This window comes from Buteo buteo, chromosome 4 (assembly GCF_964188355.1).
Source record: "Buteo buteo chromosome 4, bButBut1.hap1.1, whole genome shotgun sequence".
NCBI lineage: Eukaryota > Metazoa > Chordata > Aves > Accipitriformes > Accipitridae > Buteo > Buteo buteo.
Window position 1 is genome coordinate 25,667,071 of NC_134174.1, and position 23,928 is coordinate 25,690,998.

The window sequence follows — 23,928 nt, forward strand, 5'->3', positions numbered from 1 at the left end:
CTTCAAAGCTATATGATTTCAGGGGCTTTCTGTACCTGTTTAGGACTCTCACTATTGCATAGTTTCTTCAGTACTCTGATTTTTAACTCTTGTCTAATCCAGTGTTTCCAGACCTGTAGTCCTCATGTTTTGTTTCCTTGTTTTCAAGGACAGGTTTCTAATGCTTTGATTTGAAAAAATCAGGAATGATCTACCTAGCTCATCCCTAGATTGATGCTCCAGGTGTCAGCTACTGCTGGTAGGTTCCTGTGCTTCGATTTCTCATAACGGAGCCTCACTGCCCATTGCACGCAAAGATTGCTGACGTATGGAGTGCAGAAAGCAAAACCTGTCTGTTACTGAGGGCTAGCCTGCCCTCAGAAGAACTTTTAAGACACAGTGACAGCTAAGCAGCACCAGGCAGCGGTGCAACAGAGCCTACGTACAACTACACGCCTGGGTGGCTCTCAAACTACTAGAAATGAGCATTTTGCTTTTCTTTGGCACCTGTCACTGCTGCACTACAGCAGTCCTGTCTGGCGGGCCAGAATCCATTCACCACGGTACGCTGCTGCGAGCATGTGTTGTCGATCGCAGCATTCCTAGCAGTTTTGTCTGCCAGTGTCAGCATCAGGCCTGCTGGTCTCCTCACAGGCTTTCAACTATTTTATTATAATTCCTCCTCACTTCCTGTTTGTTGCCTGCTATTTTTCTGCTGTTGCTGCTGTTTTTCCATTCTTTCCAGTCCTCCCAGTCTCACAGTCCAGCTGTCCCTCCCAGCTGCCATGGACCCTACCATCTCCCATATTCCACCCCTTCTGCTGCTGCAGGGGCATCACCCACAGCCTCATTCTCCCTCTGCAGGAAATAACTATCATTCCTGCTGTACTAGACACCATGGCTATTGGAGGACATTAGTTAAATAACTAAATTATCTTGAGACTGAGCACCATGTAAGGGTTACAGCATGATCGTATTTGTTCTGGGCAATCAACTTTATGTAATGGGAAACTCCATCCAAAGCCGGATCCTAGGAAAATGCTGGGTGAGACTATCAAATACATAATGTTACCCTTGTCTAGTGCAGCACTATGCAGAAATTTCACACGTCCATGAAATGATCCTCAAAAGGGCAAGTTTGGCCCAGAAGTACTGTGGCTGGATGGTAATCTATCTGAGAAATCACTTTCCTTTTCTACTTATTACAAACTCTTTCAAATTCTCGGATTCACATTCTTATTTCTGGAAACAAATCCATGACCCCAGATAATTAACTTGCTTTAACAGTCAACAGGAAAATGGAACTGCCATTTATTTTTCAGCTTGACTTTGTGTACAGACTCGGGCAATTACATCTTCATCTTTTAGTTAATTTTATCTGCTACAGACTCGGTTAAATTTACTTGCAGATTTCAGTTATTTCCTGAAAGTCTGCAGGATATGAGCAATTGCTGTTTATATATTAATCACTGAAATGTTTTATCCTGACTTCCTAAGGAAATAAAGCTTATATGAGCAAACCGTATGTGTGCACACTTCTTTATCTGTCCTTTCACTCTGCCCTGTCTCTGTTGCATTAATTGACTAATTTCAGCCTGTCTGAAAGTTGTTATTTTAGAGATGAATTGTGTACTCCTTAAGTGCTGTGTTGTCCCTAATAGTTTTGGGTTTTCTTCTTCCTTTCACTGAGGAAAAGGTTGCAGTATGAACCTGCCACCTATTAGACTCAAGAAAATCCACACACAAGAGCAATAAGTTCCCCAACCATGGAAAAAGCTTCACTTGATGAACATAACTTATTAGGCACTGTTGTAAGCCACAAATACACAAGGAACCGACTTAGGTGGTTTTGCTGCTCACAGACTGTCTGATTTTGTTCACTTGATTTTCTTAAAATCCTGAATGCTGGGTCACATGGCATGCATGGGAATAAAGTTTGCAATTATTTTAATGATTATTTAAACACTCCTACTAAAAGTTTAAGTTTCAAATGCCTTTAGCTGATTATCTGTAATAAAAGATATTTCTTGCCTTTTTATAATTGCCAGATTTACAATCATGCTATTTTCCACGAGGTCAGCACATTCTTGTGGCTGGAAGAGGTCCATATCTGCTAGCTTTCCAGCAAGAAACGCTATAAATGGCTGCTACAACATCAGTGGCACAGAATAATGTGGGATATGACACCATCTATCCCCTGTGCTGCTTAGAAGATGTGTCCTCTGAGAGTTGAGGTCTGCAGATGGAGCAGGTAAAAAAAAAGAAAAAAAAGCTGTAAGTTAGGAGATGACAATGCAGTTGTATTATCCTCCACCTAAATTCATGCCCTTGTAGCCTCCTTTGTCCCTGGAGCAAATTCAAAGAAGCTGAAAGCAGCAGCAGGGGAAGGAAATACTCTGAGAAATTTGCCAAAATAGTGACATTATGATTGACTGAAGGAGCACAGCTGCCACAGGAGAGGATGCAGACTTCGAGGGCGGGCATGAATCTTCACTGCTACAGGGCATACACTGTCAGATATGTGAGGATAACCCAGAAATCACCTTCTCCTTCATGATCATTAAGCAAAAGCTGTGCAGAGATTACGGCACCCGAGAATCCAGAGTTTAGACTCGGAGGAGCTGCAGGAGAGGACAAATCCTTGTGAGAGAATGCAAATACTGTCACTTCTTATGAAGGGAGAGAAGATCTACTGGAATTTAGTACAAGACAGAGGTCTACCTCTTTGCTGTGATAATATTAGGCAAAACTTGGGGAAAAAAGGGAAGAACAACTGACTTTCTTGAGATTTTACTACTGGATGTATTGGAGATGGTGATCACATTGTAGCTGTCATGATCCAAAGATATAATCAAGTGATCTTTCTGGGGAAGCTAACTTACATGAAAATTATTTTATTAGAGATGTATACAATTGATGAAAATACAGACAATTTGGAGAGCACATAAGCTCTTCTCCAACTGTCCTATTGACATTTTCTTGTGTGATGTTTTTAACTTTTACAAATATTTCAAAAGATCTAAACATACCTGTTTTATAAATCCTTGGTCAAATTTGCAACCCAATTAAAAATATACCTGCTTAGCTTACAAATAAACTAATGTTATTCCCTACTGACTTGCATCAGCTTACTTTAAGGTTATTATTGTTTATAATTTTTGTTCTGAAATGCAAATTCATGGTCCCACATGTGGTGCACCCTGTCATGTTAATTGCTACAGAAATAAAGAATAAAATGTGGCCACAGGCTAAGTTAATACCCGATATGTTTTTCATCTCGTGCATTGGTGGAGTAACCTTACCGTATTTTTAGATGACTTCTAGTTTGTGATCAGCACATACCATAATGATGTAACAAATTGCCTAATGTTTGCATAAATGCAAAAATCCTTAATGTAAGCATGGCCAAGGTTATTTGAAATTCCATTGCTAAAACAGAACAGGCAGTAAGTGCCACAGCAGACCATTTTAGAAGGACTGATCTTGTTTCAAGTTTTCAGACATGTCCACAATTCTCCTGTATTTCAAGGCCAATACTTTCCAAAAAAGAAATCTAAATTTTAAGTGTGCAATATTCTTTTATTTTAGTGCATGTGGAGAGTTTGCCTCCTAGACATCCACCTTAAATCAGTATTGTACTTCCACAAAATACGAAGAGAATTTCATAGTTGCTTTGGACTTAACTGGCATAATATTAGTTGGCATTAATTGCAATGAACAGCATATTTCCAGTGTAGCAAGTGCTAGGAATGCCACTTCAAAAGCAGCTTTTCTACTGTGAGGAAGAGACCTCATTCACAAAAGAGTTAATTTTAGTGAAGAGGTTCTAATTGAGAGATTTTCCAGCTCTCATTTTCATGCATGTTGGTTGCAGAGCTGTCTGGTCTTTTATATTTGCATATGTTTTGACCATTAAATTTGTTGGTATCACAGAAGTTGTAAGAATTAAAGGCTTTACCAGAAAAGAGAGCTACCTCATGGGAGGCCACAAGTTCAATTTACAGCATGTCAGCAACTCTAAGGGGAGTTGTACAGGGGCAGGGGAACATTTTTGTTAAGAAAAAAACCTCCTTATTGTTTATTAACCATCAATAATTTATAAGGAAAGTAATAAAATTACTGCATTTTTTACCCCAATTCAATTTGAAAACAAAAAGTAAATATTTTTTCCTCATCAGTGAGAAATCCTGTATTCCACTTAGTTATATTCTCAGATCTTCTCTGCTCTTCTCTGTGTTTCTGCCCTTAAAGATTAATGCAAAACACTCGGAAATGCGGCTGACTTGGAATTCTTCAATGAAACAATTTTTTAGCTGGAAAATACTCATTCACTGTATACTAAGGCACTTGCAAGAACCGAGGTGCTTCAACAGGACTTTTACTGAAATGCAAAACTCAAAGAGAGTGAGAGGTATAATAGGTAATAGGTAATAGCCTTATGATCATGAAACTCTCTTGGGAGACAAGCAGCAAATTCAGGAATCTCTTCTGCCTTATTTAGGTGTTTTTTCTTCTTGATCTTAACTTAGTCCCCTGACTACAAAATGTGAGAGAAACCACTATAGAACTAGTCCAACAAGTATTCTGTCTGTCTGGGATGTTGGGTACTCAGCTTCACGTCTTTGTTGCAAAGAATTTAAACAAAATGTACAAATACAAAAAGTCGTAATCCATCTCTAGTTTAGTGTTGTGGTTTAACCCCAGCCGGCAGCTCAGCCCCACGCAGCCGCTCACTCACCTCCCTCACAGTGGGATGAGGGAGAGAATCAGAAGGGTAGAAGGGAGAAAACTCATGGGTTGAGATAAAGACAGTTGAATAGGTAAAGCAGAAGCCACATGCGCAAGCAAAGCAAACCAAGGGATTCCCTCCCCACTCCCCATGGGCAGGCAGGTGTTCAGCCATCTCCAGGACAGCAGGGCTCCAGCACGCCTAACGGGGACTTGGGAAGACAAACACCATCACTCCAAACATCCCCCCTTCCTTCTCCTTCCCCCAGCTTTACATGCTGAGCATGATGTCCTATGGTCTGGGATATCCCTTGGGTCAGTTGGGGTCAGCTGTCCTGGCTGTGTCCCCCCCAACTCCTTGTGCCCCCCCAGCCTCCTGCTGGTGGGGTGGGGTGAGGAGCAGAAAAGCCCTTGGCTCTGGGTAAGCACTGCTCAGCAGTAAGGAAAACATCCCTGTGTTATCAACACTGTTTTCAGCACAAATCCAAACCACAGCCCCATACAAGCCACTATGAAGAAAATGAACTCTATCACAGCCAAAACCAGTACACTTAGGAAAACCACTGCAGAGTTGATTCCTGGTGGCTGGAGCAGATTTCTGGGACAGGGAGGAATGGCAGACCTGCAGACTGAACCTGAACCTTTCACATCCTAGGTAAATTCCTCACACTGCCAGACTATGATGTGTGCATCCATAAAATTGAAAGGGTTTAGTGTCATTTAATAAAGAAAAAGAACATTAAAAAACCTTAAAGAGTTTTACAGAATCAAAGAAACATTTCCTGGTCTAACCTGATATTGAACATCTTTCATCAATAGGGGATGGGTTTAATAAAAAATATTTATGATTATATTTGATTAGAAACACATACTATTTCAGTTTGACTGTGATTATATTTGTATCCTGATTTCATTAACATTAAAAATGACTTTTCTTAGCAGTGAAATCTGGTACTCTATGATTGACAATGTGCTGTATATAGAAAGGGAGAATCTCACTTGAAAAATTTGACAGAGAACCTGAAGAACTTTATATACCTTCCAAGACAGTGTTTTATAAATTTTTGAGAAAAATCCAATGACCCCTAAATTCTTTGCATAAGGTATAATCTTAAAACTATCAGGTAACACAATGTTGCAATTTTATAACAACATTTAGCTGGTAATTAACATAGTAACAGATAAGTATTTGGTAAAAACAGAAACAGGTCTTAATTCTTTTTTATCACAGATGTCAACTTTCTTTGCTGTGGTTACATCTGGGCCATTTTTCCATTTTGAGGCTAAACATAAATTCAGATTACAAATGTTTGCTGAATATTTACTGGAGGTAGAAAAGCCTAAAATAGTATGTCTTAGTGGGTCTCTTCTTTTGTAAACAGGATTAACACAAACGGTGCTGCCAGAAGATGATGATTAATGGTTCTAAACACTATAGATCTGCATTATGTAATGCATCTCGTATCCTTGAAATGAGGACTGTAATTTGTCATTGTTGTCTAGAGCTAAAATTACAACAGCTAATGTACAAGAATAGATTGTAGTGTTTTATAATTGCATTTTTTTAATTCATATGGTCTTATATTTGAATAAATGTTAGATCTCAGAGCAATGCATTAATTTTCTGTGTAGTGCTGTGCAATGGCTGGATAATCAATTATACATTTGTTTAGCTAAAATGACCTCTATCATATTTCTCATACAGTGTGGTACCCTATAAGTAGCACCACAGAATAAAAACACACTCTTCCCACCAAGAAGCACTAATTTTCTACTTTTATTTCCTCATCCCTACTCAACCCACGTGACTGGCAGAGTACACAGCTAACCCTTGGGACTGGAGCACGTTCTGCCTGCTCATGGGAATTACCTGCTGGTCTCGTCAGCATGCCCTTACAGGGGGTTGCTTTCTCATGGGCCCTCCCTGGCACCTCTCCTTGCCCCTGCTGTCCCCCCCTGTTTTAGACAATGAATAAATTCTCTGACTGGCCTTGGCTCATACCAGGTACATGGCTCATTGTAGGCTGCAGAGTTTATTAAAAGGCACACAATATTTCATATTCAAAGAATTTCTCTCTTTGAACCTCTCTGTACTCTTTCACAGAATTCAAAAAAAGAAAAATTATGTAAGGGATGCCAGACAGAAAAACCTGATTCATGGCATTTTTAATTTTTTTTTTTTTTTTTTGTGGGAATGCACTAAGAATCCAACATTTTGGCTTGTGATATGGTCTAATGTGCCCTAATCATTTGAATGGGAAATTCCATTAAATCGCTGACTTACGGTTCTGGAATTGCTCAGTGACCTCAAGTGCTGGAGGACAGATGTAGCTTGCCTTCTTTATTTACTGATGCTGGCTCATAAATGTATCTTGCTCCAGATAGAGACAGCTCCCTTGTGGGCCACTTAGTTGAACTTGACTAAAGAACGTCTGCCCCTGGAAAGAAAAATATTTGGTTTCCAACAGAGAACTGGAAGTTTCTGTGCCAAATGGGACAGTGATTGGAACAAGCTAGAACAGAATGAAAAGATTAAATTATCACACTAGGACTGAATATTATTATACAGATAACTAAAACCAAAATACACCTGTGCGGGCATCCGTCCACTGTGAATGTTCTTCCTTTTCTATTTTTAGTCAGTGTTAACTGCATAAAGCTAATGTATAATCATTTCTTGGCACTTCCTTTCAAAAACATAGGCACATTTTGTTAAATGTATAACTTAGGCAGCAAGCAATATGGTCACATCGAGCTGTTTAAAAGAAGACAAGTGCAGGTCAGATCAGTCTTCAAAGACTTTACAGGGCTCTGCAAAATTCATAGTAGCCAGAGCTAAATGCCTTTGTATCTAGCATCACATACAATTAAAGTATAGTCTGGAGGTGGTCTGTGTCTGCTGCCTGTCTCAGAGATGTGAGAATTTATTCACTATTAAGAATCAATATATTATACAGATTTTTAATTCCGAACCAGGATATCTGAATCAAGGACAAATATTGTCATCTGGTGAAGACTTGAGCTTTAATCACCCACTCAGATTTGACTTTTAATCACCCCCTTCCAAACACACAGCCACTCCATATATGTACATGTGTATGTGTGTGAATGCATATGTATACATACATGTGTTATTCTGGCAATGGTACGCAGATCTTGTTCATAACACTATTTTCCGTTATCTGTCCCTGCATATCTCATTTCAGTTGACACAATATATACTTATAGATTCGGAATTTGAAAGTGATAGGAAAAGAATGCGTATTTTCAGTGAAGGCATCTGTGTGGTTTTATGTGAGATTTTTATAAGACTGGAATGAAAAAGGGCAAAGAGAACATCATAAAGGTAAACCTATAGAATTTAATGGAATGTTATAACATTGTTATATTTTTATTTATCTTTCTGACAGATTTCATTAGGAAGTAATAGTCACATTATAGAATTTTGTAAGATAACGTAAAAAAATTAAAAGGACACATACTCGGATAAATTCTGTAAGTTTTAAAGTAATTTCTGTAGAATCCTGCCAGCTTCCACCTCTACTGAGTTCTGAAGGATTTTCTGTAGAGACTCTATTCTTCAGTCTATTCACAGGAAGGCTGAAGGCATGGACGCAGCTGGACAATACACGTGCCTTATTCAGTGAATTACTAGTAGCTATCATTTGCTGCCTTGCCACAGCAGTAACAAAATAGCAACAGAGAGCAGAACTCCCATATCGGGTAACACACACGCACCAGCTGTCCCTTTAACCCACTGCTCTCCTCCTTCCTCATACCCCCCCCCTTTTTTTTTTCATCTTTAGATAGTACATGTTTTTCACTTATGAATAATACTTTGCTTATCATATCACATCTTAAGTACCCAGTGAATTATGGAAAATCCTGTGTTTGTAATTGATATAAAATACTCACTGTACACTGACAAAAGAAACACAAAAGTTTGCCCTTCCTGATAGTATTTGTGTAACTTTAAGAAATGCCTTTGCATCATGTACACAGGTGCCATGTGATGCAGGAGTTACCATGGAAACAACACTATTGAATGGCAAAATCAGGCTTCAGAATAGCTTTATCTTAATCACCTTCAATTTTTCCATATGTTCCAAGTATTTTTCTCTGTTCAACATGGAGTGAACATGAAACATTACAAATCTGTGGGCTAAAGGATGATACATTTCACTTGCACAACTTTTCAGGCATTGCCATCTTGTTTTAGTGATAAATTCCTTTTGTTCCTACTATTACTTGTATAAAAAAGACAAGTAATGGACAAAGCATATATGTACTTTACCTACTTATCTTCAGAAGATATTGTAAGGCAGACATCTCCCAGTGGAGACTTTAATACTTTAAGCACTGCATAACTAATGGTGATCCCATAAAAGGTCCATCACTGGTGCCACGCAGGGTTTTATGGAATGAAGGAGAACGGTTAGTTTGAGAGGGGACCCAAGATACCACAGAACCTGTGGATACTTGTCAATTGAGCACAGCCACTATTTTGTCACATTAAGACCTCTATCAAACAATGCTTCCTTCTTGGAATATAAATTTCATAGTATGAAAGAGCTTTTATTTGATTCTTTGTATTACAAGATGTTCTTGAAGGAAACAGAAAATGTACATGGTATAATGCTGTACATGAAAAAGAACTCTTTTCTAGCAATAGTGATGACTGGGCAAATGTGTCAAATGTACTTATATAACACAATTCAGATCAATACTTTTTTTATTGTATCATTTAAGCTTATTGACTATCTAACAGAACATTCTTAAACCTTTATGCTCTCATATTTAGAAAAGAATAACAATAGTGAAAAAATATGTCAATATTTAAGAGTACAACATATAGTTGCTAAGTGTGTATGTTATACTTAAGACTGACAGTAGCATGAAAAAACACCAACACATATATACAGATACATATTTAAACTATGATCATGTCACACATAACTCCATCTTTGTTGTTCCGCCACCTAAACTTTTGTTTTCTTACTTGGGCAGGGGGGGAGGTTTCTTTTTTCTTGCGTAGCTAAGTAAAGTATGTTCTTAACACATCATATGTGATGATATGCAAAATCCTGCTCGGTCCCAGCTGCAAATGAATCATCCCATGATTTCAGAGAAGGAAGGAACTAGTGTGGGCTGCGAATGGGCAGATACAGAAAGGGAGGAATTTCGAAGAGATGGATTTCACTTACATCAGCTGGTAGAAGCAAAGTTTTACTGAGGAATGCTTACAAGACAATGAAAGAATTAGCTGACCTGCTGAAAAAGTAAAGACAGAGCACAAGAGAAATGTCAATATGAGAAATAAAGGACGAATGGAAAAGCTTACAGTGAGGACCGTAGCCATAAGATTTGTCTAGCAGAATTCAAGAAACACAAAGTGAAAGGCAATTGCTGTTGATGATGTTGGGGGGAAGAACAAAAAATATTTATGGGTAAGAAACAGAAGAAACAGCAGATGAATAACGCAAGAAGTAGAAATAAGAGAAGACTGTCAAGGAGTGTACTGCAAAGTCATGGTCACTCAAGAAAGGCCAACATATAGCCAGTAAGCATATAGGAAACAATGATGGCTGGTCAAAAATAGTTTGGATGGCGATCTCCTAGATGGATCAGCTTTTAATGAAGAGAAATCTAAACTGAATGGACATTTTGGTAAGAAGAGCAATCACTTCACAAAAGAAAATCAGAAAAAACATGTCAAAGCTAGGAGGAGGGAAGAGGCCAAATGAGTGGTCAAAATCAGAAATGCAGTTTCTTTCATACTTAAGAAATTAAAAATTCTAGTGTTGTAATTGTACTTCCTTCTAGTCACTTCCCTTTACCTCTGGTCTTCTCAAAATTTGTTGCCAGTGCAGCTTTCCCCTCTCAAGGAAACGTTCTGTGCTTCTCTTGGCTTCTTTAAAAGTCAAACATAACATCTGGCATTAGATTTTGACACGGGTGTGGACTCATTAGTTCATATGGCTGTATAAATAGAAAGAATGAAGTGCACAAAAATTTCATTGCCATTGTAGTTAGTTATTAGTTAGGACAGGGATTTTATAGGCTATAGAGAATCTTTTATGAAATCACAGTTGAACATTCTGCAATGAAAACTGCCACCCGAAGTACCAGAAACTGGTGGAGAAGGAAAGCATGCCCTTGCTGCTCAGCAGCTGTGCGTAGTGTGTGGCTGTGGCTAGCCCTAATCATTTTAGCATCTGTACCAAGAAGTTGTTGTCATGATGCGACACAGAAGAAAGTTGTTTTTGCTCATCTCCCCAATCCAGTAGTTCATTACAAATGTAAGATGACCTCAGAATTGTCCCCAGAAGAAGGTTTATTAGTATTTTAGTCTAATCAGTTTTGTGTGTAAAATACTGCTGTGTGTATAATTTGTTCTGCTTCCATTTTTAAGGTCTTACTGGATCTAATTAAATATTTTTCAATAATTATGAAGCATGAATACCAGTCTGGGTATTCAGCTGCTGATAAACCTGAAAATGAATTCTAACTTGGAAAATGGATTGACTAAAAAAAAAGGAAATCACAGGCTAAAAAGGTTACCCAAGGCAGGTCTCATTTGCAAAAGTAGCAGCAACATAGACATATATTACATAAAAACCAAAGCAATTACTATCTGTACAACAAAGTGCATAGGAAATAGTTCATACACAATGAGAACTATGGCTATTAAACTAGCCTATTAATCTATAAAGCAAACTTTGTAATCAGTCCAGCAATTTTTCAGTCTCAAATAAGCCACTTGATGGGAATCTAATTAGATTTGTGTTTCAGCTCTGGAAATACCATTGCGTGCACTTTTTCTACTGCTTTATAGGCCATAACAAGTTGTTCCCAGGATGCTTAACAGACAAGTCACATTTTCATCATTCACTGGAGCTTTGAGTACATTTAGGACACATCCTGCAGAGCTGTTCACTGTAGTGGTTCAAGGACACCTGGTGCTGTGAAACAAATGCTTTATTTACAAATATAGGTTTAATGAGTTTCTGACGTGCAGTAAGATATCCTTTGATCCTGAAAAAGAAGAGGTGATACATACTAGTGTGATGCAAACAGAGAAGACAATTTAAACTAAGGCATGTCATAGCTATCAAAAGCATCCTAATGCAGTAGTACTGAAGTAAGAGTTCTTTGATAAACAACCCACTGGGATTGTAATGTCATTTTAAAACCTTCCATGGAAAATCATGGATAAATGACAGTGGGTAAGTGTCCAAGTCACTGATGTGATAGCTCAGAGCAGATGATTCTCTTTAATAATGGTGTTTTAGTGTCAGACAAAATTGAGCTTTATGGCATTTGGGTTCCTACTGTTTTTCAGAATCGTTTACAAAGTCTATTAATAATCACTCTGGCATTGCTAGGATGTTATACTAAAGCTGTACAGCATTTCTGTACCCCTGTTTGTGCCCAGTTTATCTTATGTGGTTGCTCATGTAGCCGTGTTCAGCCACGTCAGTGCCAATGGGTAGTGATACAAGAGCTGATGATCTTCAGCACCACTGAGTGGCAGTCCAGTTCTGCGTCCTTATGTCTGCATCGCAAAACCAGCACCATCCCTTACCAGGGTGTTCGGTCCATGGGAGTAATGCATCAACATTTCAATAACACATTGTTTACATGACAAGCAGCTAATTCACCCACTTGAAAAACGTCCTACATTCAGGAAAGGTATTATAAAGAGACCCTTTATGGTGGAATTTTTGCAAATAAATGCCATACATTCTCATCTGCCAACTTAAATTCAAAATACTTAAGAATTACATTATTGTGAAAATAATGATGTTTTTTGTTTAGAGGAAGCTGTACAATGATTCTGCCATATATATTTATGAAGTATTGCTGTTTGTCTTGCAGCAAGCATATAGAGGCTCCAAGTAAAAATCAGGGCCTATGCAGAGTACCAGCTACAAGAAACTAGCACAGAGATGGCTCAGATTTAGGGCACAAGCAACCTGCTTCAGATAGTATACAGGAAGTAGAAGAAAATTGTTGAAGAAGTCACAGTCATGCTCTGTCCCATGAAAGATAATTTCTGATGCCGACTTTAACGAAAGCTAGTTACTTGCTGACTCTCGTGATATTAGCCTATATTCTCACACGAAGAATCCTCCATATTGCAGAGATGTGAGACTGATTACAATGTGAAGGAAAAATATGGTAGTAACCCTGGTCTCACACATCATTCTGGGGAGAAAAACAGTTTTGGCTTAGATACTTAAATATGTTCACTTCTTCCGCACATAAGTTCAAAGCAATTAAAACCTGCCACTTGACAATTCAAGATATTCAGTAAAATAAATGATGCTTTGAGAGGCATCCTTCTCATAAAGACTTTCCATGCCTTTTATATTTTTTCTGCTTAGACAAGTATCTTGGCAGGCACGTAGCTTTCTCCAATACTGATCTAATTATCACATGTCAGACTTAAAAAGTCATGATAAAATCTGTGCCTTTTAACACGGAAAAAGAACTTTATTAGAATGAAGAAAACTGCAGCCAATTTACTTTTCTTTCCTTCTCTGAAGAGCTTCAGTCTAAAGCACTTCATGACACGCTTCCTGCCAGGCTTTGTAATAATAGCAAAGTAACATATAGTTCAGATGTCTTCATATCCCTTGTTTTCTTTTTCAAGCCTCAGCATCCCCCCATCATTCTCCAGATTTTTACATTTTCTTTCATCTTACCTGTTCTTAATGTCTTTGAATTTCCACACATCTCTCTCATTTCTGTGTCCTGCTTTCTCCTACATCTCACTCAAGACTCCAATGACAGTTTCAGCAGCAGTTTTCATGGGAACTGTGAGCCAGCCGGGAGGCTTTCAGATCCAAGGAGAAGGGAAAACCATTTATGTTAAGGCATCTCATGCATTGTAGTTCCAGGCTTTGTCATCAGAAGACTGGTGTAAGAGGTCCAGACACAGCCATCACCTCAGACACTTCTTTATCTGGCTCCTATATGACAATCTCAACACAGAGAAGAATCTGGACAAGGGACTGAAACTTAGGAGGAAAAACAGGTTCAGCAGCAGAGGATATTTAGAAAAGGAGAAAGGAAAAAGCGGAGATAAAAAGAAGGTTAAGGAGAAAAGGAAGAAGGTGAAACAAATGGGAAGAAGGGGAAGACTTCTCCCATCCCTGTAAGGCCACAAGGAAATTGATGAGTACTTAAGTAACACCAGATTTTGCTTCATCACCTCTAGTAAATTCTCTTCTAACTCTTAATCAGAGTTGAGCTCTGATTCTCACACATTTCAGACCTGGGACCTCTATTACAGAAGATAATCCCATAAGGGTGTGTATAATTAGATGGAACAACAGGGTGTGACAGCAACTCTGTAGCACAGAGCAACTAAGTGCAGAGCAGCACATTAACCTTAGCTAGCAAGAGAATCCTTTCTGAAAACCTATTTCATATTCACCCTGACCTCCCCAAAGAAAAATATGCCCTAAGGGATAATTTATCAAACACTGAAAAATAAGGAAGTGTCAGAGTTAAAAATGTCTGTGAATCTTTAATCCCATATTAAATTATGATGCCGGCTTTAGTTATACCATCATACACATTTTTCTCCTTGACCCCTGCTTCATTATGTGCAAAGAATGAGTTTTTTAGTATATTCTTTTAGCGTCATTCAGCATGTGGTATATTTACTTTCTACTATGCAGTCTCAGCTGTGAGGACAGCCACACATTTCCTGATGGCCTGTTCTGTGGCTCTCATAGCACATACATGTTTCACAAACATTCCTCTCCGCAACACTTCCCTGAAAGAACAGTTTTATCACCTCCACCCTACAGCTGGGAAACTCAGGCTGTATGATATGAGCATCTGAGAATTCAGGCTGATCCATCTGAGTAGTTCACAATGAGTAACATTTCATATTTTCAAAGGGCAGTACCCAGTAGCTTCAGATACAGTTGTGAATGTTTAAACATTTCTGCAAATCAGCCTGTGAGATCTCAAGCTGGACAATGAAAACAGAGTACAAAATAACCACCTGGGAAAAATGTGATTAAAGGAACTTGCCACACAGGGACTCTGCAGTGGAGACCGACTCCAGTTCTCCAAGCGGCTACTGTCTAGTGATGAGATCTCCCTTGTATTTCCCTACGCCACCAGGACTTCATGATAAGAAGCGTCACGCAACCTTGATAACTAGCAGTGCTACTGGCACATCACAGATACTAAAATGTGCTCTTTGCTCATGTAAAATCCCCTGCTGGGCCTGAAAAGGAAGTGCAGACTATAATAAACAGGACTCTGAAGATCACTGTGCCTTTCCTCATTTCTGGAGCAGTTACAAATGCTGAACGCCTCCTTATGGGATTTAACTAGAAAAGAATGTCTAGCAAAAACTCTGTGACTCCCATTATAACATCAGGCACCATGTATTGAAGAAAAGCCACCCAAAACCAACAGAGCAGGTTTTTCAAACTGTGTCTTTTAGTGCAGGCACGATCTTCCTGTTGAACTGAAATCCATGCTCTTGGAGAGGGGAATAAGACAAGGAAGAACAGGCACTGGGAAGTGCCCTAGGATAAACAACAAAGAAATTCATTGTATGGCAGGGAGAAAACAATCAGGTCCTCTAGCTGGACTCACCTTGGGAGTCACTTTAAAGAGCACTGCTCTTTTAAATCCATAAAGCATTCTTCTTCCCGAGTTCTATGACACATGGTTCACTGACCACACATTTTCTTGCTTGCTCCTAAGAAATTCACAGTTATACTGTCTGCTTGAATACTTTTAGTGATTAGCTCTGGTAGCAGCCTTCCATCTCTCACTGGCTGTGCATATTTTCTGGAATGGATGGGATTTCCAGACTGTCCTAACAGGGAGTTAACTCCTAATGAGTTGATGTACACCCCTAGTAAGGATTCTCACCTCCTGGCTTGTGTAGCACATCTCAAGACAGCTGACTTAGAAATCACAGAGCCACATTCATCTGTTTCTTATTATCGATTGTATCATTTTTGTTATTCCTAACATCTTAATTTTGATATCAAGCACATATTTTTCCAGATTCTCACATCATTTGTTTGACATGCAGATTTTTATGCATTTTTATGCTCTTTTTAAAAAAATTAAGAACTTGCCTGCCCAGGCAATACCTGGCAGGGGCTTGCAATTAGAAAGCTATATATAAAAAGGATTGACTTAAGTATCCTCAAAACTTAACACAAAAATGAGAGGGATCACAGAATTTTCACATCTAACAGACAGTGTAGCTGGAACAAATATATTAAAAGAATTGCCCCGGTGCTATCAAAGACATTTCTAGCTTAGACTGAAATCCTGTATATAAATTTGTTCATGACCAATTTACTCATCAGAATAGATCAAGCTGAGTAGATACCACACAGTATTGAAACGAATATGTGCCAAAGCACATCCACATGTATGTTCCTCTGTTCATTACTCATATGAGTAATTTTAAATGTTAAGGCAGCATATAAAAGGACATTACTTTAACTCATTGCTTTTTCAGTGATAAAGTTTCCTGCCATCTAGTATCAGGCAATTATCACCTATAAATTTACACCCATGCCTAATGCTATTCCACTTGATCAGGCTACTCATGTAATTTAAATTAAAGACAGTTGCAGCTATGTGCTGGATGGGTGTCTTTAATATCCACTCCTCTTTTAGTCGGGTTTCCCGATGAAGAAGAGCTCATGAGATCATACTGTAGTATTCATGCAGACATATGTCTGCCAATCCACACTCTTCTAATAGCTTTTGAACCTGTTGGCCAATTTCAAGCATGTGTGACAAAGAGGAGCTAGCTTACAGATACCAAGTTTCCATACATCAAATTAAAATAGGCAGTTAAGCTGAGGAAAGAGAGATATTTGGAGTTATTGGTATTTCCATCCCCCTCCTCTGCCATTGATGGAAAGGCTGTATCATGAACAATTTAAGTCTACAGAATTCATATTAGAAAGTTACTGTGGATGCCCTGTCACAGAAAAAAGCTTCACAATTTGTAGTTTATTACACATTGGAGAATCCAAGCAGACAATACCAATCCACAAGGCTTCAATAGTTCCCATGCTTACAAGTCTCTGTGCTGCACATTAAAGAAGCATTACTTGCTAACAGCTAACTCTTATTTCAAAAAATTATAAATATGAAGAGCTTCCCCATTAGGCTCCTGTTTGTAAAAAAGTATTCTTTTGTCTTGGCCTAAATAAAATCTGGATTATTTAGTTTAAAGGAAAACAAAAAAGCATGTACTGAAGCAGCATAGTAGCTTCCCTGGGTTTTTTTGGGTGCTAATACTTCCTGTTTTGAATGCATGGGAACTTTCTGTGCATTTCTTTCCCAGTGTTGACATCATGGAAATTTCACAAAGTTTGACAGCCGGGTAGAAAGCAGTATTCCAGAGGGACTGTCCTCTGGGCCCTATAGTGTTTGGCAGACATTCATAAATAGGACCTGTTTTCTTTAGGTTTTGAGCAAAATCTCTTCTGGACAAATAATGGCTTAGTGAACAGCAAAATGACAGAAAAATTCTCTAACCAACTAGGGGATCCTCTTTATGTTTGTGATGGAGCCGTTGTAACAGAATTTTAAAAAATTAGCCTGAGAGCATCTTGTAACTAAAAACCTCAAAGAATAGAATCTCAGAGACATAAAATCTTGAAATGTCATTTTTAGTAGGATTTTTAACAAGAAGTCTAAGAGACTGGTTTTCTTTCTCTTTTCCTCAAATTACTCATGTACTAGGAATAGTTGAGCTCTAAGCCAAAAAATACCTGAAACAAGTAAAAGAACTTCTCATTTGCTATTTTAGGCATGTTTAAAGAAAAATCACTGGGTGTAAGATAATTGAATATTTTTGTAGTGCATTTTTTATAAAGCCTTGCTCAGGTAATTTGTTCTCTCCCAAGGAACAATCAAGAACACAAACACAACCTCAATTTTTTTTTTAAATTTGGTTTATAACAGACTGTATTGTCCTCAGGCAAGCCTGGAGCTCAGTTGTAAACTGACACTATTTTTGTAAACTGGCACGGGTTCACTGAAAATACCGTACCTGTTCAAGATCTGTCTCGCTGTGCTCATGTGAAGTCTTCAGTAATAAGGGGAATGAATGGTATGTAAACAGCACAATGAATGTACAATGTCACCTTTTAACAGTATCTGTCTTAGCTCAGTTTGCCTTATTTAGGTATGGAATTAGCAATATTCACTGAAGATTAGAAATGTGGCATAGTACACTTCCCGGTGGGGCTCTTGGTTTCAGAAAAAAGGATCAAAATAGCAGTTAAAGCTTAGCAAATTTCAGCGTAGAAAAATCTTCACACACCACATTTCTGCAACATTGAGTACTTTCAACTTTACTACCTTTTTCACTTTTATAAATTTGGCATAAAATCCCTGTTGCATGGGATTTTATGTCCATCCGCATCCATTTTACTTTCTTTTTAGGGAGGGATAAATACACCTGCAGAGTCTGTCTGCCCTGATTCATTACTAATAGCATGAAATCATGTAAGGGAGATCCCACCAGAAGCCTCACTGATAAGCATTTGAGTATCTGGAGTTTGGGTGTTTTTTTCAAGTCATTGTTTCTAGCGCTTCAAGAAACAGATTTTTCTTTGGCCTGGCAAGAGCTAGATTTCATCCGTTACGTCCTTCTTCCTCTTTCTCAGCTTTCGCGAGCAGTTGTTAAAACAGTCGTTATATAACATGTACCTAAGGCCATTTTCCTCTTCTAGTTAAGAAACATTTTTCAGTGTATTTTCTTCTAGTTTTTGTGACAGCGGCACTACAACACCTTTATATGCATTCATGGAAAATTCTTTGCTGATCTGCACAGAAGACTGTGTTTTAAACTATAATTCTTCCTTTTGAAATATGGGTTATGTACACATTGAAACAACACAGACACCAGCAGGAAATTACCGCCCTTATCACCAGAGGCACGCACGCTTTCACGGATTTCAGAGACAGGATGACTTTTTCAGCTCAGCTGTGGCCTCTCTAAGTACTACGCACAGTATGGGGCAAATCATTGGCCGTTCTGCCCAAATAATAACTGCAGATTTTGCCCCTTTCTGGCATAATTTGTCTCCAATATGGTTGCTCTTCTCAATTTGCTGCTGGGCCGCGGGGAGCAGGCGCCGGGCTGTTAATGCCCAGATTTGGGCTTGACGTCAGCAGGGTTTAATTTCCGACGCCACGGCGCTGAAGCCTTGTGAAACGCCCGTGAAATCTCGCGAACGCCCCCCGTGTTTTGTGAGGTATTCCCCACTCGGGGCCAAGGTGCTGCAAGTCGCGGGTTTCGCCTCCTTCAGCTTGTCTGAGCCCATCGCCCAAGGTCTCCCCTGAAGGAAAAAAGCAGACCAGCCCCCAAGCCCCGCCATAACGGGGGTTTTGAGGACGAGAGTCTGTCAGCGGGCAACGCGCTTCTGGGCTTGGCCCCTCCGGGCTCTGCCCCAGAGGCCGAGCGCCGAACCCACCCAGGCAGGCGCAGCTCCCGTGGCGGAAACCCGCGGTCTCTCCCAGCGAAACTCCCCTCGCGCCCCCAGCTGCCATTCCCAATCTGCCCCGCGGGCACGTTTCCACAGTCGGCGAGACCGCCGCTTCCCAAATCCCCGCCGCCAGCGGCTCGGGCCCCCCTGGGCCCTGACGGGGCGGGAAGCGGCGGCGGCGGCGCTAGGGCCCGGCAGGCGGCGAGCGCGGGCGGCGGCGCATGCGCGGCGCCGTCGGTGCAGCTGGCCGCCGCCGCCGCCGGGCTCGGCGGAGCGCTGCGGGCGGGGGCGGAGGGGGCCGGGGGCAGCTGCCGGGACCTTCCCCTCAGCGCCCCGCCGGGCATGGGTGCCGCGGCTCCGCGCCGCGCTGCCTCGCCCCGTCCCGATGAGTCCTCGCCGGAGCAAGTGAGTGAGGGGGCCGCCCGGGCGGTAAAGTGGCCGCTGTCCCCCGGCCGCCCTCCCCGGGGCAGCGCGTCCCATCCCGGGCGGGAAGGGAGCCGGCGCCCGCGGGCCGTGCCTCCGCTGCCCTCGGCCCCGCTCCGCTGCCGGGGCAGCGCTCGGCCTCTCCCCTTGGGGCGGTTTTACTATCTTGTATTGAAAACGCTCTCGCCCGTCAGTGTCTGCGGGCGGGGCGGGAGGAGAGGGGAGGCGAGGCTGCCGGCGGCGGGCGATCGGTGGGCGCCGCGGCGGTCCCCGGTGGGCAACGCGGGGGTCCCCGCGGGGCTCGGGCGCTGCCGCCCGGGCGCGGTCGGTCGAGGGCCGCCCCGCGGATCGGCCCGGCTCGGCCGGCTCCACCTGCGCGCTGGTTCCTCGATAAGGAGGAGTCGCCCGGCCCCTCTCCTCCGCCTCTTCCCCTGCAGGGCGCTGGCGGCCCGGCCTCGGGAGGGAGGATGTGGTGAGAGGATGGGGCTGTCTCCCGCGGGGGCTCACCATGGCCAGGGAGGACTCGGTGAAGTGCCTGCGCTGCCTGCTCTACGCCCTCAACCTCCTCTTCTGGGTGAGTCCAGCGACGCGGAGCGGGCCGGGCCGGGGCTGCCGCCGCCGCCGCCCGAGCAGGTGGCGGCGACCTGGCGGCGCGGGTGGCGGGGAGCGGGGCTGGCACGGCCGGCTCGGCCGGGGGGGCTCCCCGCGCTGGGTGGAGGGGTGGCAGTTGCCCGCCGTGGTGCAGGGCCCATGCCCGGCAGTTCCTATAGGGGAATGCTGAACGCTGCGCGGGGGTGGGGAGGGGAAAAAAAAAAAAAACTTTGGAAACTAGTTGGAAGTAAAATTAGATTTGGTATTAACCTAGTGTTATAAATACACGTGTGATATGGAGAGAGGGAAATATTCACGGGTGCTGTGGCTTCCCGACTGGATGAGTTTCAGAGCATCCCGTGACCCGAGCTGAACTCCAGGCTCTCGCAGGTATCTGAGCAGTCAGCCGCTCTGCGAAGGCCTTGCCCAGAGCCTTTCTTGTGCTTCCCGTGGCCAGATCCTAACTGGCAGGCAAGGCCTGGAGTGATTTCTTTCTTTTGTTTTCAGCACTTCAGTCAAAGCTGTATTTATAGCAGCAGGGTTTCTACCTCTCCAGCCTAAGTGGGTGTGATCAGCACTTGCTCCTGCACTTTCACAGCTCTGGACAAACAGCATGATGGAGATTGCTCACAGTCCACGCTCACTCGCACCAAATGAAACTGCTTCACCTGTACAGCTGAGATTTATGCTGGATAAGTGTAAGAGAACGAAAGGGCAAAAGGCGTGACATGCCACAACTGCTTGCAGTGGCTGAGTCCTGAGGTGCTGTAGACTTGAATGATGCGGGGATAATACACGGGCTGGGACTGAGCTTAGTTTGTAATGGAATTGAGATGAAGGCCCATGATTACTGAAAATTGAGTGGAGATCAGAATATGAATGAGAGAGAAAACTGTTAAACAGCATTTGGTACAGAATGGTACTTTTTATATAATGCAAGTGATCTGAAAATCTGTTGAAAGTATGTAGCTTTGTATATTGTGTTTAATAGACGTAAAAAGTTATTTCTGTAGTGCATGTAGGAATAAAGCCCTTTAATAGGAGATGAGGAAATCTTTCTTTTTTTTAAAAAAAAAGGATGTGTAGTAGTTTCTCACATCATACGTACATAGTTTTCATTGGATACTGTACGAAATCTAAAAACCTATATTTTCTTTTAAGATGAAGGTTGCCTGGGTTCAGCTGACGTGAGTTCAACTTTGGATTTTTACGTGTGTGCTGTTAGAGTTGAGTGAATGGACATCCACATGGTTGAAAACATCCTGTCCTGCCGTTCACCTGTTTGTTGCTTTCCTCTGGTTTCCATGATTCCTGCCTTGAGTTGTCCTTATCAGTTCCCATTCACACCTTAACTCGCCGCTGTCTTTGTCCCCTTAAACTTACTCTGCTCTTTTCCCTTGCCCTCCATGCTTGTTGCCTGCTGTGTTCCATCAGATTTACTATTCAACGACAGCTTTTTATAGTTGAAGTAGCCCTTTAGATGGTACCCAGGTTATACATGAGTTTATACCCTCAGGCTGTGTCAGTTGATCTGTTGCGTGGTGATGGGGCCCTTGATGCTGGAGCCAAGTGCTTCATTTCTCAGTCCTGGGATGCTTTGTGTAGGAAAGCCTGCCCTTACCTTTGGAGGGGACTGGTGTGTTGTGTTGCCCTTTTCTCTATGGAGATCAAGGTCTCACCTGGGAGATTTAAATGTGTCTGCCCTCTTTGCTCAAATTTTAAGTTCCTTTCCATGTCATGTTCCTCCTTCTTGCTTTTCATTGTTTTGTTCATGTGTTTTTCTGTTGTGGACCTCAGGCATGGAGCTACACAGCACCTTTGAGCTTGCCAGTGGAACAGCGCTAACTACACCTGTAATGCTGTGCTGCTGTTAACTTTGTCCATTCGTAATTCATGTCTAGATTTGGTTTAGAGCATTCAGGGCTAGAAATAATATCTCATTCTTTAGATGTTGCTGCCCTTTAAATAATGATGTCTCAGTTCACCCTTAATTAGAAAGTGTGATTTTTTTTTTTTAATTATTATTTTGTTTTCCTAGTCATACAAGAAAAAGGATCTTTTGAATCTATTGTGGTATGACAAGTCCTAGGGAAGAAAATGCTGACTTCTCATGCTTGTCTCCAAAATATAAAAAAATGCCTGTAATTCATCTTCCTAGCTGAGGCCAGGACACTGGAAATTACACCCAAGCAGCTAAGTGAAATTTGTATAGTGCTGAAGCATGTGAATATGTAATTAAATAATAAACACCAACATAGCAGATGACTTGCACCACAGATGTTGCAGGGAATTAAAGCTGTCTTCCGTAATGTATATAAAATGAAAGGTGTAGAAACTCAAATGAAAAATTGGCCATTCCATTTGGAGTTCTCTGCATTTTACAAAGCAAACGAATGCAGCAGTTTGATTCCAACCAAATAAACAAATAAGCAAAAAAACCCGAGGCTGCCAGAATTGTGTGGTAAAAAATAGGATGTGTAGTGGGTGGGTAGTTAAATGTATTGCAGTTACATCAGACTTCTTCAGAGGAATGTGTGTGTAAAAAAACCTCTTTCTGCTTCCTATCTGGTCCTGTTCAGACGTGTATTTAACAGCTAGATACAAATCTGCTACTAGCTGCTTGTTGTAGTGCAATCTGCTCTATCTCCTCTGTCAGAGCTTGAATTTTCTCCTGTTGGGCTCAGTGGGATTTTTGCCATTGCCTTTTCCGAGTGTCAGAGCATGACCCATGGGACGGTGTTTTCTTGTGAAAAGTTCCCCTGGCAGCAGGTGCTTACCCACTGGTGTGGGCACGGGGGTAACGATTTCCCCTTGCCGCTGCTCTTCCCTCCATTTGGAAAGCTTCAGCTTGCCTGTTGCTTATATTAGTGCTTACTTGGATAAATACTAGCCCAGGTTATGGGCTGGATGTCAGGAAGTTTAGATTAGATCAGCCCCTTGAAAATGTGCAGCCATGTTCCTCCTGAGCATCGTGGGCTCTGTCCCAGTGGGTAAAGACAAGTCGTGCCGTGATTCCAGGGTATGTACAGACCTCCCGATTTGGGACGCATGCACGTGATTCTCTTCAAGCCTGATCTTGGAGGGTTTTACACTTTCTCTTGCTTGCTTCCTTCCCAAGGGCCATTGCCTCCAAATGACTTCAAGCCTGTTGATAGCGTGCCCAGTGGCTGTGTCAGTTATGAGTGCTTGGCTGAAAACAGTAAAGATATGCAAACAGTGTGTGTTGACTTCTTAAAATCATGGTTTGATTGAGGGTCCTGGCTGGAATAGGTTGACATTCTCTCTTTGTTTCACTGTGGTGGTCTCCAGCACCTGTAAAAAAAGGAATGCTTTCTCCTCCAAGCTGTGGGCTTGAAGCTTTTGAAGGCCTGACAAAAACTGTGCAAGACTGGTAGTCATTGTCTGGTATGGTGTGATTGTCAACGTCTCATAAGGTAAGATTTAAAGTAAGCTTCAAGTGTCTCCTGTGTGCAAGTGTCCCAGCGTGTGTATGATGGGGCTCCAGCATTTGTCATTGCCAACGTGGTGAGGGCAGACTAGTGCACGTGAAGCTCCTTAAGCTGATGTTACGTGTAACAGAACTGGCTAATCTGACCATGAATATTGCTGAAAAACTTAAGATGTGGATGCTTGCTGCAATACACTGGTGTCTTCTTAATTTGGTTGCTGTCAGAGCCTACAGAAGCAGAGAAGTGAGAGAACT

At 41.6% G+C, this 23,928-nt stretch overlaps 1 protein-coding gene across 7 annotated transcripts in view; it reads left to right on the plus strand.

Moving 5' to 3' along the window:
* Positions 1 to 19,441: 19,441 nt before the first annotated feature.
* Positions 19,442 to 23,928, plus strand: part of TSPAN12 (tetraspanin 12) — a 45,310-nt gene continuing 40,823 nt past the window's right edge. For 2 of the 7 annotated variants that reach the window (XR_012650044.1, XM_075025016.1), the window contains exons 1-4: positions 19,442 to 19,616; positions 20,072 to 20,208; positions 20,824 to 20,923; positions 21,387 to 21,412. Coding sequence is in view for 4 of the 7 variants with exons in the window: in XM_075025016.1 (XP_074881117.1) it covers positions 20,143 to 20,208; positions 20,824 to 20,923; positions 21,387 to 21,412 (192 nt within the window). In the remaining 3 variants the exon portion in view is untranslated. Of the gene's footprint in view, positions 19,617 to 20,071; positions 20,209 to 20,532; positions 20,616 to 20,732; positions 20,924 to 21,386; positions 21,413 to 21,760; positions 23,660 to 23,928 lie in introns of those variants that run through there. The other 5 variants (XM_075025017.1, XM_075025018.1, XM_075025019.1 and 2 more) reach the window with 5 other exon arrangements.